The sequence below is a fragment of the Anopheles moucheti genome, chromosome 2 (genome assembly GCF_943734755.1).
Source record: "Anopheles moucheti chromosome 2, idAnoMoucSN_F20_07, whole genome shotgun sequence".
NCBI lineage: Eukaryota > Metazoa > Arthropoda > Insecta > Diptera > Culicidae > Anopheles > Anopheles moucheti.
This window is the reverse complement of record NC_069140.1, coordinates 14,887,959-14,905,548: the sequence shown is the minus strand read 5'-3', so window position 1 is coordinate 14,905,548 and position 17,590 is coordinate 14,887,959. Positions and strand designations below refer to the sequence as shown.

The following is a 17,590-nucleotide window of genomic DNA, read 5'->3' as shown; positions in this document are numbered from 1 at the left end:
CGGTGTTGGTGGCTCCTTCACAGCGTTGCGCGGTTCGAATGACGAGTTTCCCAGGGTGTCGAATTACGCCTCGATTCTTGCGGTGATTGAAGGTGGTCGGATCTTTCATTTCATTTCCAGTTTGCTCCACTTTTCTCATCGTGCGCAGCGCTAATACGCGTGATGATGGTGAGAATTTTCCAATGACTGCGACTTCCGAACCAAAGTACCGCTTCTAGCAGCGCAAATCGAATCAACAAAACCCACGCCACGCCAACGTTGCCGGTGAAAACTTTCTGACGCAGGATAAAACCTTTCAACATTTTGCGTTTTTTTTTCTTTTGCTAAACTCTACGCAACCGTCCAGCAACACTCTGGTATGGAGCGTGTTTTATTTTTCCTTCACCGCATCTACTCGCTCATAAATTAAACTTTTTGACAATATTAAATTCGGCCACAAAACGGCCAACTCTACACGATACGCATCGCAGCCAGCAGACGGAGGTATCTTCCAACAAGCTGGCCTGCAAAAAAAAAATAAATGGACGAGATGGAAGGATTCGGCTACATGCCTGGGACCACGAGATAGCGCTGGAACGTGTCGAAATTGAAACAATAGAAGCGTTGGAAAATTTGTTCGCACGGAATGACCACGCTGCCATCGGGCAACAAGGGCAAGACGAAGGCAACAGAAGAGAATAACAAGATAACTCAACTGTCAAAACGATCAGCGAATCGTGAGATTCAAACTCCAGCCAGCAGAGGGAAGGTGGTGAAAAAGCCCTGAACCAACTCGGGCATTCAAAGCCGGTACCAGTCGAAGCGAAAACCCTTCCCAACGATCACATTGATTGCCTTCCTTTCAGACTCGATGGAGACCGGGTGTTGTTGGTGGTTGGTGGCATAAGAAATTGTGCCGTTTTTTTTTTTCTTTCGCTTTCGTTTCTTTATCATCGTCCAAAAATGTGTTATGTTGTCAGAATATTTGAAACTTACTTTTTGCCGTGCGGCGCCATTCACCTCCCGTGCCTGGATTTTAGAAACGTTGTTTCGTTTGCACACGGGTGGATTAGTGTTTGGCAGCTGGCAATGGCGTATTCGATGCATGACACCGGACGCTCGAACAAGATTGACCTCCGTACATGACACACCGCCCAAATGTCCGATTGTTTGCCTCGGTTAGTTCTGCCCGGCTTAACCTACTTGTGTCAGCCGGTGGTCATTGCGATACCAAAGTTTGTCATTTCCAGGACACCGACACGCGATACTCGCAACGAAAGACCGAGCAGAATTCAAAGTTCATCGTCCCCTCAAAGACAATGTCCTGCGGTGAGTGACGCACACAAACTGCATCTTGTTTTATGTCCGTTTCGATTGTTTTCAACCACGACATTGATGATTCCTGCTGCGGGAATGCAACTCACTGTAGGGTTGAAGAAAGATCTTCACTGCTGCCACAGTGGTGAGACTTTATGGAAACGATTGCTACTAACAACGCATCGTTAAGGACAGCAGGATCATCCACGGGAATAGGAAATTTCTCGCACAAAAACGCACAAAAAATCATTCAATTAAAAACGTTTCCCCTGAATGGTTGCGGTGGAATCGAATGCCTCTTGACCAATTGCCGGAGGTAACGATGAACTCCGCTGGAACCGGAACGAACCGTCCGAAAACGATGCACTTTAATTGGCTACGGCAGAGCATTAAAACCAATAGCAGTTAATTGTGGGATGGATCGTGAACGAGCGCCATGCTTTTGGGGCGAAATGCAACATTCTCCAAACCTCTCCTTTTGCGCTTCCCTTCTCCCCACTCTCCAATGGTAGACTCGTTTGGGCCCTCTAACCAACCAATCGATCCTTTCCCGGGCTCTTTCATCGGTATCAAATTACGTCGTAAAAGTAAATCATTTATTTTATTATCGCTATATCACCCCGGTAGAAGCTCGTTTCCTCTGGGGAGTTTCTTTCGCTTGCAACAAGCGAATAACAAACTCGATCGATGAAGGCACTCTCCGAGATCCAACCCAAGAAGGCATGGAGACGCACGGTGGTATACTTGGCAACTTCCACGCTGGCGTCATTTCACTTGCTCGAGGGAAACGGTTCCGGAGTGGTTACGATTTACCATCAAACCACCAACAACCATCAGAGCCCGGGAGAGTCGTTTGGAATCAGAGTAAACATTAAACAAGCACACACTCGGTGCATAAATCGCCCTCGGCACGGTGGTGATTAACTCACCTCATGCGAGGTTCGTCGCCTTGTGCACCTTGTCGAACGGTGCGCACAAGACACTTCTTCTCACGGTAATGGATGTCAGAAGTGAGAACGAGAGAACAGGAATAAAACTAACATTAACTCCCATCCTTTCCTTCCAAAACCACCCCCCGGAGGACTCCTTGGAGGGGGTGGGGGATGGAGACTTGGTTTGTGTTGTGTATGCGAGTGGGAGGCTGCTTTGTTTTGCTGCCCCTATATTGAGATGTCGTGCGCACCGGTTTGTTCGCGTCTCTTGTGGGGCCATCTGCAGCTCCATTATTCTCCAATCATCATCACACCTCTGGCCGTTGCTCTCTTTCATACGTAATCGCTCATCTCAATGGCGGCGACGGGCTGCCGGTGAGTTGGCTTTACTCACCATGAACCTCTCACCTTCTCACCAATGGAGCTCACCATCGGCGCAGTACTCACTGTGGGTACTGTTGCTTTGTCCCGCCGTAGTCCGTAAAAAGGTGCAAGGTAATGCGTATTGAAATGTCATTTTAACAAGTTACCCCCGCGGGGCACTCTTTTCACCCCCGCGTGTGTGATACTTTTCGCCCGAAACGCTGTCATACATTTACATAAAACAAACATAATTCTTTCCATCTCGTTCTCGGTGTGTATCGTTCTATTCGCGTTTACATCGCGCCCCACACCACCCAGACGCACCGATCTTGTGGGCCCAACATTCCCGTGTACCCTTTTTCAGATTGCTTTTTTAGCTGATTCGAAGAAGTAAATAAAAAGAAAGAGTCCCTAAAAGGTTGCCTTAAGGGCTCCATTGGAAAGCAGCTCAAAGGGATTTGACACTGGGGCAATATTGTGGCCAGAGATTGCTTATTTTTTCTCCTCCTTTGCATCGCTAACCTTCTCACTACGATCCCTTTTATGAGATGGTGCTGGTATGTGTGTTTACATACACTTAGATACCCACATTCACACGCACACGCATTCGATTTTGCTCCCATTTTTATGCTCGTCTAATTTATGGCGTGGTAATGAAATTTGGAGAAATCTTTTCCCAACACCGGGGAGAACACGGAGAAGAAAAAAAATACAAGCCCACGGATCTTTTGGTGATGCGCCTCCGCGTTCGCGTTCGGGGCGCGACGGGAAGGACGGTGTTTCATTTGATAATTTATCGCATTATTATGGAAATTCTAACCCCGGCGTCCCACAAATCGAACGAGCGTTCCGGAAGGTATGATTTAGTGCACCGAAACCGAAAACCGTGGCGAAAAAAATTTAACGAAAGAAAGGCTCCTCCCCACAAGGCCCGTGGGTTTCTGAGGTTGGGGTACGAACAATTAAAAGGCACACCAAGACGGTATTCTCGCTGGGAATGGCAACAGGGACCTCCACACCGTCCAAACTCCACGCTCATTTAGTGGCCGCCACAGCGAGATGGAAACACAAACGGTTCGATTGTGAGTTATGGTGTGCTAAAAGATTCTATCCTGCACGGAATGTTTTGCCTCATTTATTATCACACGAAGGGTTTCTACCTTCTCGCTCAAATAATGCTGGAAACTCAAAATGGAATGTGCGCGAATTGTGTGGACTAGAGCGCAAGCGAATAAAGAAACAAAAAAATACCCCTCACACACACACACACGGTACATAAAATATTGGATAATATATCTGCTATTAGCTTAGCACATCGTTAGCAAACCGACACCAGGCGTGGTAAAAAGAGAAAGCGAACGGGCACAGAACGGGATCGCCTCAGTGACAAACGAATGATGCAACACACGAAGGGCTCGCATCGCCCTTGGCTCAATGCAACCCAAAAGGTGTCCGCGTCTTCCTTTTTCTGATGTGCAACAAAGCGCGAAACCCCTCTGGAAAGGACGAATCGCTACAGGGAGAGCTGATATGCCAGACCTACCCGAACAGGGACCGGGGAAAATTTAAGGGGAGGGATTCCACGGCCGACCGGCAGCCAAAAACGTGAAAGATCATCATGATTAGGCCGGTTATGAAGCGTGAAACGTAATGACGATGATAAGTATCATCCGACACATCCGAAGGTACCAACGACAACATCATCTCACCGTCATTCGCCATCATCGACAGTATGTTACGCCCGGGGAAAACGGGTTTTATAAGCTGCTCAGCAACGCAACCGTGCATGCGGATAAAAAAAAACGTAATCGCACAGAGTACCGGCAAGCACAAACAAAAGGCAACGGGCACCCCAAAAAACACACAAGCAAATGGTTGCCGCCGAGTCAATGCGGGATAAAATAAAGTCCTCGAGTTCGGCGATGACACCCAAGCAAAAAGGGGGTAAACACCCTGTGAAGGATTTAGTTTTTAATAACAATTCGATCATCTGTTCGTATTTTTGTTGTTTGCTGCCGTTAAAAAACTCACCCGCCATCTTGTTTGGTTGACACACCCCTAACTAAAATTAAAACTTATAGATAATTCTTGCTCAGAGTTTTGAACCATTTTTTTAATAGCCAAATCATTTATCATTCTGTTTTTTTGTGAACCGATACGTAGAACAATTAAATAAGGCTGTGCAATAAATGCAAAATGTCAAAACAATCATTACGTCGTTTCGAGATCCTGCGCCATTTTAGATCTCTTGAAATAAAAATAGTTTCAAAGTATCTAAATTGATGTTATCACATTTAATGTTCTCCATTTAATACAATAAACCGTTAAAAGAAACAAACGTTGGATGAATTTCCAACATCTCAACTACCAGTTGCACAGCGATCAAAGCTATTCGTCAAATTACTCAATCATTTTCACCTTGGCCCATCCATCTCGAGTTAAAATCTTAACACAACGTTATCGTGATCCGTGTTCATCATAAGCTGGCTAAGCCTGTTCAAAAATCTTGTCCACAGCACCGATGAAACGGGCAACAAACGTGTCAACCTACATCGTTATTCCATTTCACACGCTTTTCAACAACTTTCCCAAACAACACCTTACACAATGTACTCGGCTAATCCTGCCGTTCATCCCGCATCCGTTTCGAGTGATCTAATCCAGTTTCTAAGTAGCTTTACTCACTTTCATCTTGAATACGGGCAAAGGCAACAATGTTCCTTTAAAAAAGCATTCAAACACTCGCTCTCTCTCTCGCTCGGCAAGGATCGAGATGGTTCATAATCCATGATGGCCGTGTGACAAGCTCGTATGAAGAACCGTTTTGCGGCAATCGAATACACCTTTCGCTTGCCGAATACCTGGCAAACTCGCACACAATTTCCGTGCAGCTTCACCATACTTACATGTTTATTTATTCCTTCTCAAAGTTGCCTCTTGTTTTCACCCGCTACCACCCCAAACCCCGAAGGAACACATCGGTGGGTGGAACAAAACCAAACAAACTTTCCCTTCACAAACAAAAGGGGCAGGACGCAGCACCGAAGGAGGTAGTACGGTGAGGCGCTTGGCCTGGAAATGGAACAGAATGAAAAGGATCCGACCATGAGCTTCCAGCCAAACAACACACATCATCCTAACACCGCATAATCCTTCGACCTGTGTGTGCCTTTCGTCCCGAAGTTTGCCGCCGTGCCGTGCCGATGAACTTTTTAGGCACAACATTCACCACTAGGTACATGCCGTTTGAGTACCGGCCTGCTTGATTAGTTATTGAATGCCCGTTCTTATCCCTCTTGCAGCGCTTCCACACACTCGAACGCTCTTGATCCTTTCTGATCCTCGATACGCCCTCTTAAAACCAACTTAGCGAAAGAAAACCGGACCAAACTCCTCGGGCAACCGGCACGCCATTCTTCGGGGAGTGCGAAATGTGTGGTTCTCGAGAGGTCCTTTCGGTGTCGGATACTGGCCATATTGTCTTTCCGACAACGAAACCCCCGAAAACACACCAGAAAGCGGCTGGATTAGTGTCTTTCGTTCTTCGCCCAACTAGATCCAATTCCAAATTGCAAAATTCCTGGGCACGGAACGTTCAAGATTGCTATCACAGATATGGAGGAAAGCTATTGCAAAATTAAGATAACATTACGCGCTTACAAGATTTATGTGCCAAAATTGCTTGCCACCCGCTTATCAAGCGGTTCCGATCGAAGGTGGGAAAGATGGATTGTCCTCGGACGAAGGCCTTGCGGAGCCTTCTGCATCCCATTCCTGCGTAAAGGGGCCTGTCAGATCCGTCCCAAAGCCGAGCCAAAGAGGAAAGGAAAGGTAACTTCAAATTGAAATTACCTAAGAAGTCAATTTTGAGTCGGTCGCTTTTTTTTCCATCTCCTTCTTCAACTTGACTGTTTTTGATGTGCGTGATTTTCTTGCGCCCTTCTTCGCGTCCTCACCAATCTTTTCCCCCGCGGTCAGCTTTCCCAAGTGTGGGTCGAGGTTTATATTTTTTCGCTTCCGTGCTCTACTTGGCGCCGAACCACCGTACACCACCTTCCTTCTACACACACACACACCCTTGTCAAATAACACAAAACATCCTCCGAACTGTCATATCTTGATGTACGCGAGACGTTCGTTTGTTTCTCCCTAGACCTCGCTTCGATCGTGGCCACGATACGGTGCACAGGGCGAAAGCGAAACGTTCTCTTTCGCTGCTGAACGCCATACACAACGCGGGGCACACACATTAGACGTGTATGCGCGCGTCTTTATATCTGGTTGCGTTTTTTTAAATATATATATAAATGAGCACCAAGATTGAAATAAGTTTTACTCCATCTTTTTGGCCCGGTCCCGCATTCCGCGTCCGGACCCCGCCCTTCCATCCAGTGCAATTCGAAATCGATTCGATGCTCTGATGTTTATGACAGTTACCACGAACAAATACACAGCCATGCTACGAACGGTGACGTCGAACAAACAACAAACGACGGCTGCGTTGTTGATGATGATTATGATGACTATGGCGTAGGAGAGCATATCAAGCCCACCTTCCTCGCTAGACGGGCCGAGGGAAATAATCATAAAATGAGCGCCCAAGACAGCCAAACATGGAGAGGGGAAATAAATTTGTTCCACCCAGGTTCACCAAACCTGGCCGTCCGACCGATGGAGGATAATTTTCCATCTAATCAAACTACCTCGGGATTGGGTGCTTTGGGCCAGGGCAGGCGCTGCTGTTGCTGCCGTTGAGACTGTTGCTAACTGTTGCTGACACATTGAGGTATGAACAGCAACAAAGACCAGCTCGTGGACGCATCACAACCGATATACACGATGGGAATTGGTAGATAGTAATCTACCATGTTTCCGAGCTGCTCGGAACAGAACTAGCTCAAGGGTCCTGAAATTGTGCTGCCTTGTATCGAGAGCGTTTATTGTGGGTCATTGGTAGACACAATTTAGTTCGACGAGAAAAAAAATGACACGACCTTCCAAAAGTTTGTGATTGAACTCTAAACAGAGAGTTCAATGGTTTGATGTCTTGTTCGGTGTTCGGCTTTATAGAAAAGAAGATAATTTAATATTTTCCATAACAGATCATCCATTGGAAAGCTTGAAACACGGGGCATCTTAATGTGTTTCCATCCCTTTTTTGCTTTCAACGTTCACAACAAGCAAAACAACACCATGAAAGGATGAGAGTTTTGCAAGCAAATCCACCAAACAACTGCCGAATTGGGTGTTGCTGTTTAAACATCGTTTAAAGAGCCATTTTATTTGAGCCAACACAAAAGCAAACGCCATGCGGCTAGGGAGCGAAAGAACCAACCGGAGATTGAAGAAAAATCTCCGTTCGTCGTCTTTAGCCATTCTTTAAGCTGTGGGAGGAGGGAGTCTTCGGGAGGGATTTTCCCGGCGACATTGGCGACATCGATCGTAAGGTAGGCTAAGCGCAAACCACAACGTCAACGTACATATACACACACACCCACACAGCCACATACTGTTCGCACGCCCACGGGAAATGGCCACATGGCCAGTGGTGGTGTTTGGCACCGGGAAAGACTCAGAGAAACAGTGTCGAAGAAGGTACGGAGTTTGGTCGTGGTCATTTTTCATCCTAGAACCGTGTGTTTTTGTCAGTTTTTCTTGTGCTGGTTGCAAACCTGCTCCTTCCCATGTAGAAAAATACACGGATACACGGCAGGGAAATCTTGTGCTGACGTCGTCGCTGGTCGCAAAACAGGGGAGAAAGATAAAAAAAGAAACACAAAGTTTCCCTAAAAAAACCCTACCAATCGACCCACGTCGATCTAGGGGGGAGATCGTCGATAGATAATGTGGAGTGGAGTGGAACAGTGTGTGTGAGAGAGAATGAGCAAATAAAACGAGCGAGAGAGAGGAAAATAAAAAAATGGCCACCCATAGATGGGTCCTTTTTTTCCTGGTGGGCAATGGTTCGAATTGAGTAGAGAAGGAATCGTGTGGAAAAACTTTGACACGGTCGAGAAACCAAAGCATAGACCTGGGGGGAAGGCCTGAACGCGTAAGGAGAGCGCTATTTCTTTTCACTTTCCTACAGGGTGTTTTTTTTGTTCTCATCCACCAAATCATGATAAGTAAATGGCCGTTCGAGGGAACACTGAATGCGGGACCCGTTAAGCACTTTTTCCCTTATTGATATTCGTTTCCTTCAGCAGCGGAACTTGGAGACATCCTTCTGCTGGTCCGTCCCTTACCGAGGAGCTGCGCTATTTATTATTTTGATATTAATGTTGATGATAGAATTTTAATGGCACTCAAGGCAATCGCGGGCCATTGGAACGGAATCAAGAAATAATAGAAAATAAAAAATCGAACAAAAACCCCGACTGGAAGAAAGGAAGGAAAAAAAACACCGAGGCAGGGAGAGTCCACCCTCACACTCAACCTCAGCCGGGGCCACCGTTGTTGATGCTGGCCGGTTGGAAAACGGCACCCAAAAGAATCGATAAATTATGTGTCAGTTCCGCCACACTCCTTTTTCGTTCTTTATTTTTTTTCTTTTCCACGCTCATTGTTCGATTGCCATCACCATTCCCGAAGTGCGCATTACATTGTTTGACGTGAAACGAATCGGAATCGAATCGAAGGAACGAATCGCAATCCCAAAGCACACCACAGCCAACCGGAATCCGCACGGTAAAATGAGCGAACGAGATGCCCCTTTGTGTCGCGTAAATTGGTTTGTTTTGATTTGCGGCGGAATGTGTTGAAGGAAAATAAATGACACACAAGCCCCGATGCGAATACAGCAGGAATGGGAAAAGCTCTGCAAGAAGGGATCGGCTTGAAAACTTATCTAGCGCGATCGAAAGGAAACGAAGATGTCCCTAACCCAGATGTGCCCCGGGAAGAGGACCCCGGCAAGAAAATTCGACCGAAAAGGATCACGCAAAAAGCAGGAGTCGATGGTGTCTCTCTTTTCGGAATCTTATCTCAAGTGGTCACTTAAGCTCGTGTTTGACAACATTTCAACAGCACTATGGCGGTTACAGGATGAGATGTGACCCGCACGATACACGAGACATGCGACACGATACGCTCAACCCGTGACGGAAGACCCCAAAACGATGCCTTCTTGACGGTAGGATCGATAAAATCAATGTCTCCGTTGAGGAGGTGTTTGTAGGGAAAACGAAACCACCCTGTGACCGACAACAGGGAGCTCAGCTTATCCAGCCAGCCCGAAAAACAAACGAGGTAGCCCGATTACTAGCCCACTCTAAGGCTATCTTTCGGTCGTAATTTGATCTTCATTCGCTTCAAACTTCTCACCCGGGTGCCACAGCGCTACCAGGTGGCGGGTCGTCCAGCCGCTCCAGCCTGCAGCGGGAAAGCAATTATGGCTTTGTTTTAACGGCTCATTTGTCGGGAGCACACGCTCCGGCTCTTTGTGTGTGATTAGATATTGTGTTGAAAGAGCGCTACTCGAACAAAAAACACGGCACACGGGAAGAAACACGAAGATAATCAATTTCAGCTTCAAGGACTCTCGGTAGGCACGATGCGGCGAATAAAGGGCGTTCGAAAGTGGGCGGGTAAATTATACACCAAATATGCGCGTTTATTTTGTGCTTGCGCCAATCGACTTCCGCGAAAAACCGGGCGCATCCACGCCCGGCTGTAGATTATTTTCGCAGATTTCGCTTCTCTCCCCAACGGTGGAGTTTTGTATTTGTATCCGCTCGAAATGAAAACCTGCAACCGGTGCGCGCGCGTTAAGCCCCTCAGAAGCCCGGAGGCTTCAAACTTCTTTATTTATTTTGGGAGCAAAAGTTCCACCAACGCGAGCATAAGGAAAAAAGTGGGGAGCTCATGCTGTGAAAATGAACACTCAAAATTATACGTTTCGAATCGAACCGAATTAGACGTACACAAAGTTTCCAATCTCACCTCGGGACTCGACAACCCGGCACTATGAGAACTTTAGCGTTGCACGAAGAAGACCGTCTTCGTCGCATTGGAGCGAGAAGGAGTTGCAGAAAAAAAAGGGAAGCTGCAATTTTATCCACTCCAATCATCGTGCAAAGGGACAGGACCTGAGGACCCCTGCTAAGGTACCTTCAGAGTTACAAAAAAAAACACACACACAGCCACACATTGAATGAAAAGTAGACACCCAATTTTATCCGCAGACGATTGGTAAATTAAGACGTTCCTTGGATACAAATTATCCTAACCTTGGACAAACGAGCCTATCCCATGCGAGCGCGGACCAGCCCAACACAAGTAGCGACGACATTCAATCTGTCTTGTGACCGCGGGGAGTTTTTTTTTTTTGGGGGGGGGGGGGGGGGGGTTGCTAAACAGGTAACATTTCCCCGTCCAGTCACAGCAAAAGCGTGAGAAAATGCTCCACTAGCAACTCTGTACTGGAAGTTGTTTAATGTTTTTTTTGTTAAATAGCGAGCTGTCGACGTTTTTTTTTCTTTGCTCAGAATATGATTCCTCATTCATAAAAAAGCACAACTCCAGTCATACTAGGCGGTGGTTGGTACAGTCCATTTGAGGTTGATCCTGATGAATAACGCCCGTTTTGATGAAGACAGGCACGCCAAAGTACTTCCATCCAACGATTGCAATACCTTGCCGTTATGGAAGTGTCAAACACCGCGGCTGCAACTGATAAGCAAAGGACACAACATTCTTTTGGACGGCAAAAAACACAACCACAGCCCACTCGCTTGCAACTGCATCTCGGTTAAGCTTGCGGTTGAAAGGATATAAAGAAAAAAAAATATGTAGAAAAGAGTTTGCAATCAAATGAAACCAACAACAAAAAACCAAACATGTAAAATCAACATATTGTTGGTCATCCCTTTTTGATATTTGGATAGTGTGAGATTTGTTCGCTTTCCGGTCACCACCGCCATCGGAATGGTTTAATCGGACGCACAACAAAGTTGACCGTGCCCACAACAACCGATAAATGCTCTACTGCGGAACGACGCAGTGCCTGGCGAATGCGACCCCGAAGTCAACCCAGTAAACACCCGCCTGTGTCGGTCAATTTAAAATAACTGTGTTATGACTTCGATTTAATTGTTTGTTCATTGCCGGAACCCCGTAACGACACGAGCTCAAGGCTCAAGGCGTACGGGTTGTTGTTGTGTCACTAGACTCCTTGCGCAAGAGAAAGAAAGACAGCAGACAGCGGGTTCACACACAACTGCCATGATCTCAAATCCCACCCAACCCCCCTATGGCAAGGATACACGACAACGGACGATGGCCTCGGGCCGAGTTTTGCCCCGGTAATCGTACTCCATACACCGGCCAGCACACGGCACATGCCAGTGACAGCAGGACAACGGAAGCCCTAATATCATGCACACAAACACCATCAAAACCCAACCCCCAACGTGAAACAGGACGCCACGAGAACCCGTGTGGGGGAAAGGACCTGGCTGGGGGATCAACCTATTCGACCTCTTTCTCGGCTGCTTCCCGTTGTGCTGGAAAAGCGAGGAAAACCATTTCACCTCCCCACATCTCACAGAGTTCTCCCATGGCACTCCGGTGTCCCAGTTTGGGTGGCTCAACAATTGCTTGGCTCTGCTTTTGTCGCCACTGATGACCGGTTATTGTATGTGTGTATGTGTGTGTGTGTGTGTTTCGAATGTCCTTTCCCTTGGAATCCTCGCCTCCAACGCGGAAGAATGCAAGGGCCACACTCACACAGACTCCGCCGCGGTGTTGTTGTGCTTTGTGGTTTTGTGTTTTGTGCGTACTAATATAATCTCCCTTAGTGTGGATGGAAAAATCAATACTCGCTACGGTGCGCAGATACGGAGGTATTTGTGTTGGGCAAAGCCTCCCCCGGGTTTTGCCAAGCTCAATGTGTATGTACGTGTACACGTTTATTGAAATCGATTTCTAAGCACATCCCGAATGTACCGAAAGCGATTCGTAATAATTTATCTCACAATTAAAGCCCGCCCTGGCATATATCCCGGGGTCGGACACACCGTTTCGCCAAAGGTCATGCTCTCTCCGCTTAACAGCAACAAAACCTAGACGAAGTGCAAATGTGGATTTTTAATGAGCTGCATGTGAAACGATCTTTGTTGAGGTGCGAGCAGATGAGCGCTTGGGAAGCATCTATCCATATTTACTTCCAACACTTCCATAACCACACATCTTCATAAGCACAGCGCGTTCGGGATCGGGAAGCGCGATCAACCACACTCCAAAATCACCGTGGAGGTGTGAAATGATGGACGAACGAAATCAATTTGAACAGGCGGCGCGCGCGCACGCCTGAGGCTACAATTCGTTTGCGCGTTGATGAACGTTCGAAAATGGAGATTAATTACTCCTTCTCCGGATCACACCAGAGACACGGTGTGGGCCCCGTAAGAAAACGAACCAAAGAGGCAGAGAATGGAATTCTCATCATTCTTTGGCCCCGTCGATGATGGTAATCGACATGCGGGAAGATTCTCCATTCGCTTCGTTCGCTGGTTTCCCGGGAGATTGTTTACCCATCTGTGGCCAAAGGATGGAACCAGCAAACAAAAACATTATCCCAACCTAATCGCGCAAACATCCAAAACAAATCGCACCAGAAGGGAGTTGTTGCGTAGCGTTTAAAAATTAATTAAGATCAATCTTTAAATTGCGGGTGAAGGATCGAGTAAAACCTACACGCACACACATGGGCAGAGCGAAAGGTAACGAACGGAACGGAACGGGAATGATTCGAACTGGCTGATCCGATTTCACAACTAATCCCATTTAAATTTCAATACCTGTTTAATTAAATTTGTTCCCGTTGCTTCCCAAACCGAAAACATGCCCGTGGAACAAATTTCATAAGTAATGGGCGTGAAAATTTGCGTCCAACTTTCCTCAATGGCTTTATTATAAATTACCAACGTAATGTAAGCAGCAGAAGTGCTTAGTGCTTAATTTATGAACAAATTCTCTCAAAATAGAGCCATTTCAAAATAACAAAGAAAAAACCACTTGTTTACAATCATTTTTCCCCTCATTTCATGGGCGAGTACTTTGCAAACGAAAGCCTTGATTGCCTTCCTCCAGTCGTTAATTGAATGGCACACTTCCACTCTTAACGCACTTAAGCTCTTTTTCAGTTCACTCTCATTAATCACCATATAAACATTAGCCTCTTTTTCGCTGCACGTTTAAATGAGCAATTGAAATAAAAGACTCCAAGAACAATATAATTACTATTATGGTTTGGTTTGGAACTGGAACAAGACGTTCCAGTGTCGTCCAACAAAACAATCCACCAAACTCCACAGTGCTAAGGTATTGTTTTCACGCCCAAAACATCTTCCAAACCCTTCACGGGACCTCCCGGTGGAATGCAACACGAATGCTCTCTTTAGGCTCACTGCTGGTTTTGTGAAAACAAAGGCACGTTTTTGTCGTTTTTGCCGTAAGTCCGTCGGTATAAAAAACCTTTCCCGTAGGTTGAGTCTTAGTTTTCCCGGGCGTAGGTAATTTTTACAGCGAGAAGGAGTTTTTGGGTTATGTTTCCGGGAAGCACAACAGATCTGCCACCCGGAGTGCAAGAATGGGCTCTCTCGCGCCCAGGATTCGTTCTTGTTCGACCACTTACCGGTATGTGTTCGTTTGTGGATTTTCAGGTTCTCCGACCGGGCAAACACTTTCCCGCAGGCCGGAAACGGGCACGGGAAGGGCTTTTCGCCCGTGTGCACGCGGATGTGATTGACCAGCTTGTACTTCGCCTTGAACGGCCGTCCGTTGCGCGTGCAACCGAGCCAGAAGCAGGCGTGTGTCGTGCATTCCGGACCGCCGACGTGGTCCACCGTCAAATGCGTCACGATCTCCTGCATCGAGCTGAAGATTTTGTTGCACGTTTTGCGGCTGCCACCGTCCGAACCGGCCCCACCGATACTAGCGGCCAACGCCGTCAGCCCGAGCCCGAGATGGTGATGGTGGTGATGGTGCGGTGGCAGTTCCGGTTCCACCCACAGGCACTGCATCTCCTGCTTGATGGCCGGCGGATGGCGCATGTAGCGGAAGAACGCACCGGACGTGCCGGGATTGACCGGCAGGTTGGCGAGCGGGTGATGCTGGTGATGATGGTGCATGGCCGTGGCGTAGTTGCTCTGGTGATGCGCATGGTGGGCATGATGTGCGTACGGGTGGGTATAGTCACTCGCCGATGCCAACCCCGCGGCCGCCATCGCTCGCATCGAATGTGCCCCGGCATGGAACGGGTGATGTCCGATCGCTGCGGCTGCCGCCGCCGAATGGTGGTTCAGGGGGCTTTCGTGGGCCGCCGCAAACAGGGACGAAGGATCCGCCGCACTTGAGGCGGCGGCCGCACTCGAAGCCACGGCCGCCGTGCTAAAGTAATCGTTGTCACGCTTGAGCGAAAGGAAATCGCGCGAATGGTACGGTGCCATCGCGTGGGTGGACATGTGGGAGGGTGGCGAAAGGTGGTGCGAGTTGTAGGCCGAGCCGCTGCCACCAGTCCCCCCGCCAGCCCCGTTCGAGGGGCTGCCCTGGTGGTGATGGTGATGATGGGGATGATGATGGTAAAACATTGCATCGGAGGCGTTTGCATTGGCGGAACCGGAAGTGCCCACGCCCGGACCGGTTGCTCCGGACCCGGCAGCACCGGGCGGTAGCATACTGGCAGCGGCGGCAGCTGCAGCAGCCGCCAGACTGGCACTGGCGGCCGAACTAGCGGTCGATTCGATTTCACTGCTCTGCTCGAGGTGATCCGGTGACATCTTGATACCGAACGTGGCCAGATGCGAATGATGTGCCGCCGACGAGCCACTGTCCATGAAAGCGTTCATCATCATTTTGGCAGGACTGTTTATTACCGCACACGGAACAGGACAAATTTAGTTAGATAACACGATTTTCCTACCACAGTTCGAGCTGGTTATCTTCACTTTTGCACGATTTACGTTTCGTTCACCGGATGCACATCGACAACAAGCACTGTTTCATTTCGTCTTCACGCGTGTGCCGAAACAACTGGCCCAACTGGATCTTATATACCACACCTCGGTAGATACACTTTGGACAGCAACTGTTATTAAGGTGCACAGGTATTATTTCGCTCACAGGCTTTGCTTAAAGACACCAAGTTTTACACACTCCACGAAATACCCGACGCGAATACCGAGCCAGTACCGAGTACTGGAACGCACAAAGATAATCTGCACAACAACACACTGCTCGCGTACATAGCACTTGCCGTATGGTCACTGCCGAGCTATTCGATCACCGAAATCAAAGGCAACAAAACAACACTTGCTGGCGCACGCACGAGAACGCGCAATGCTGCACAACGCCAAACCCCACACGCACCGAATATCACCCCCCGCAGAAAAAGAAAAATACAGCAAAGTGTGTATGGATGGTACGATGACGGTGACGATGATAATGCAGCTATCAGCACTCGAAACTGTCGAAGATCACTACTTGATCGCACACGCTACGGGGACTCCCGGGATCACGCGACTCACGCGGCTTCGCTGTGGACACCTATTGCGAGCACGGACGTTGGCAGCATTCTGAGTAGCGATGTTCGCTCCGAGCTGCAACCAGGGTTCCGACTCCGAGACAGAAGGGTAGCGCACATCTCGCTTTACAGGCCGAACTTATGCTTCGTTTATGCTTTGGTTGTGCAGTGGAAACGGTATGCTGCGACTGTCACGCCCCATCGCTGCCGGTTTCGTCCTCGAGGGAGTGGCTATAGGGAGAAAATGGGTTGCTGTCTCTTACCCTCACGGGTGCCGTCTTTGTTGCGCTCGTGCTTTGAATTTTGTACTCGTTTGTTTGGAAGTTTACACGAAATTTGTACATTTTTAACGATTCTCTAAAATCGTTGGAACAACTTCAAAAGGAGACGAGTTTTGCCATATTTTGTAGGAATCATTAAACTATTTTTAAGGTAAATAATACAAGGTAAAAGTATGGTAACTTGTGTGAATTTCTTCAACTCACAACAATTCAACTTACCTAAATTAGTAAGGTTTACTAAATGTTCATATTGATATTGATAGAGTTGATATGAACTTACAAAACATTGCATTTTCGATTAATTTCGATTAACATTTCAAATATTGATAAACGTGTAACGTGTAAATGCGCACTAAGCATAAAGTTGAAGAGCGAGAGCCATTTTGCTCTTTCTCTCTCACGTTACAGTTTGCTTCTCTCGTTCGTTGCTGCAGCACACGAACGAACGAGAACGAACGGACCTTTTAATATTGATTCGACCAAAAATTGTTATTGTTAAAATATTTGTCAAATTTGTCAACCTTAGTCAAATACGCACGGTCGGGGGGAATTGCACGACCGAAGGACCACAGACCCGAAGGAGTCCACACCCCGCATTACCGATTGCTTCTTCCACACCGAGCGGTTGCGTTGACAGTCGTTCCCGAACGCATCCCTAAATTTCCCCCGGGGCCGAACGATTTCGTGTCATTTTTCTCGTTTGGTGCGCGTAAATTTGATAATTGAGTGGTAACATTTTTCGGACCAACACCACCAAACCGTCACCACCGGTCGCCGAGGTGATCATCCCGGATCACGCAGATTGTTGATCCGTTCGGGATCCGTCACGAAAAGCAAATGGCGACAATCATCGCTTTTTTCCCCCCGGGACGATTTAAACGAACCGTACCGAGCGAGCAAAACGGTATCAAGTTTCAGCGCATTTAATTGGTATTGCACTTTTACGACTCTTGCGGCACACACAACCGGGGCGAAACTACTCTCCGTGGAGCAATTAAAAACAGGCCACTTAATGATCCCAAATAAGGGACCCGTGCCGCACCCGCTGCAATCGTTGGGCCATCGATCCCCCCAGCGAGAGACGTTCTTTCCTTTTGCGATTTGTGCACCATAAACGATACCGATCCTGCGCACCTGATTCACCGGGCCCGTCCCGAGTGGAGGCAACGGATCAAACGGACTCGCGCGCTTTTCAC

At 47.8% G+C, this 17,590-nt stretch overlaps 1 protein-coding gene across 1 annotated transcript in view; it reads right to left on the bottom strand.

Moving 5' to 3' along the window:
• LOC128297333 (pair-rule protein odd-paired) overlaps positions 1-15,445 on the bottom strand; it is a 31,901-nt gene extending 16,456 nt beyond the window's left edge. Inside the window, exon 1 of the mRNA XM_053032959.1 lies at positions 14,227-15,445. Within this exon, the coding sequence (XP_052888919.1) occupies positions 14,227-15,445 (1,219 nt within the window). The remainder of the gene's footprint in view (positions 1-14,226) is intronic.
• Between the last annotated feature and the right edge of the window lie 2,145 nt (positions 15,446-17,590).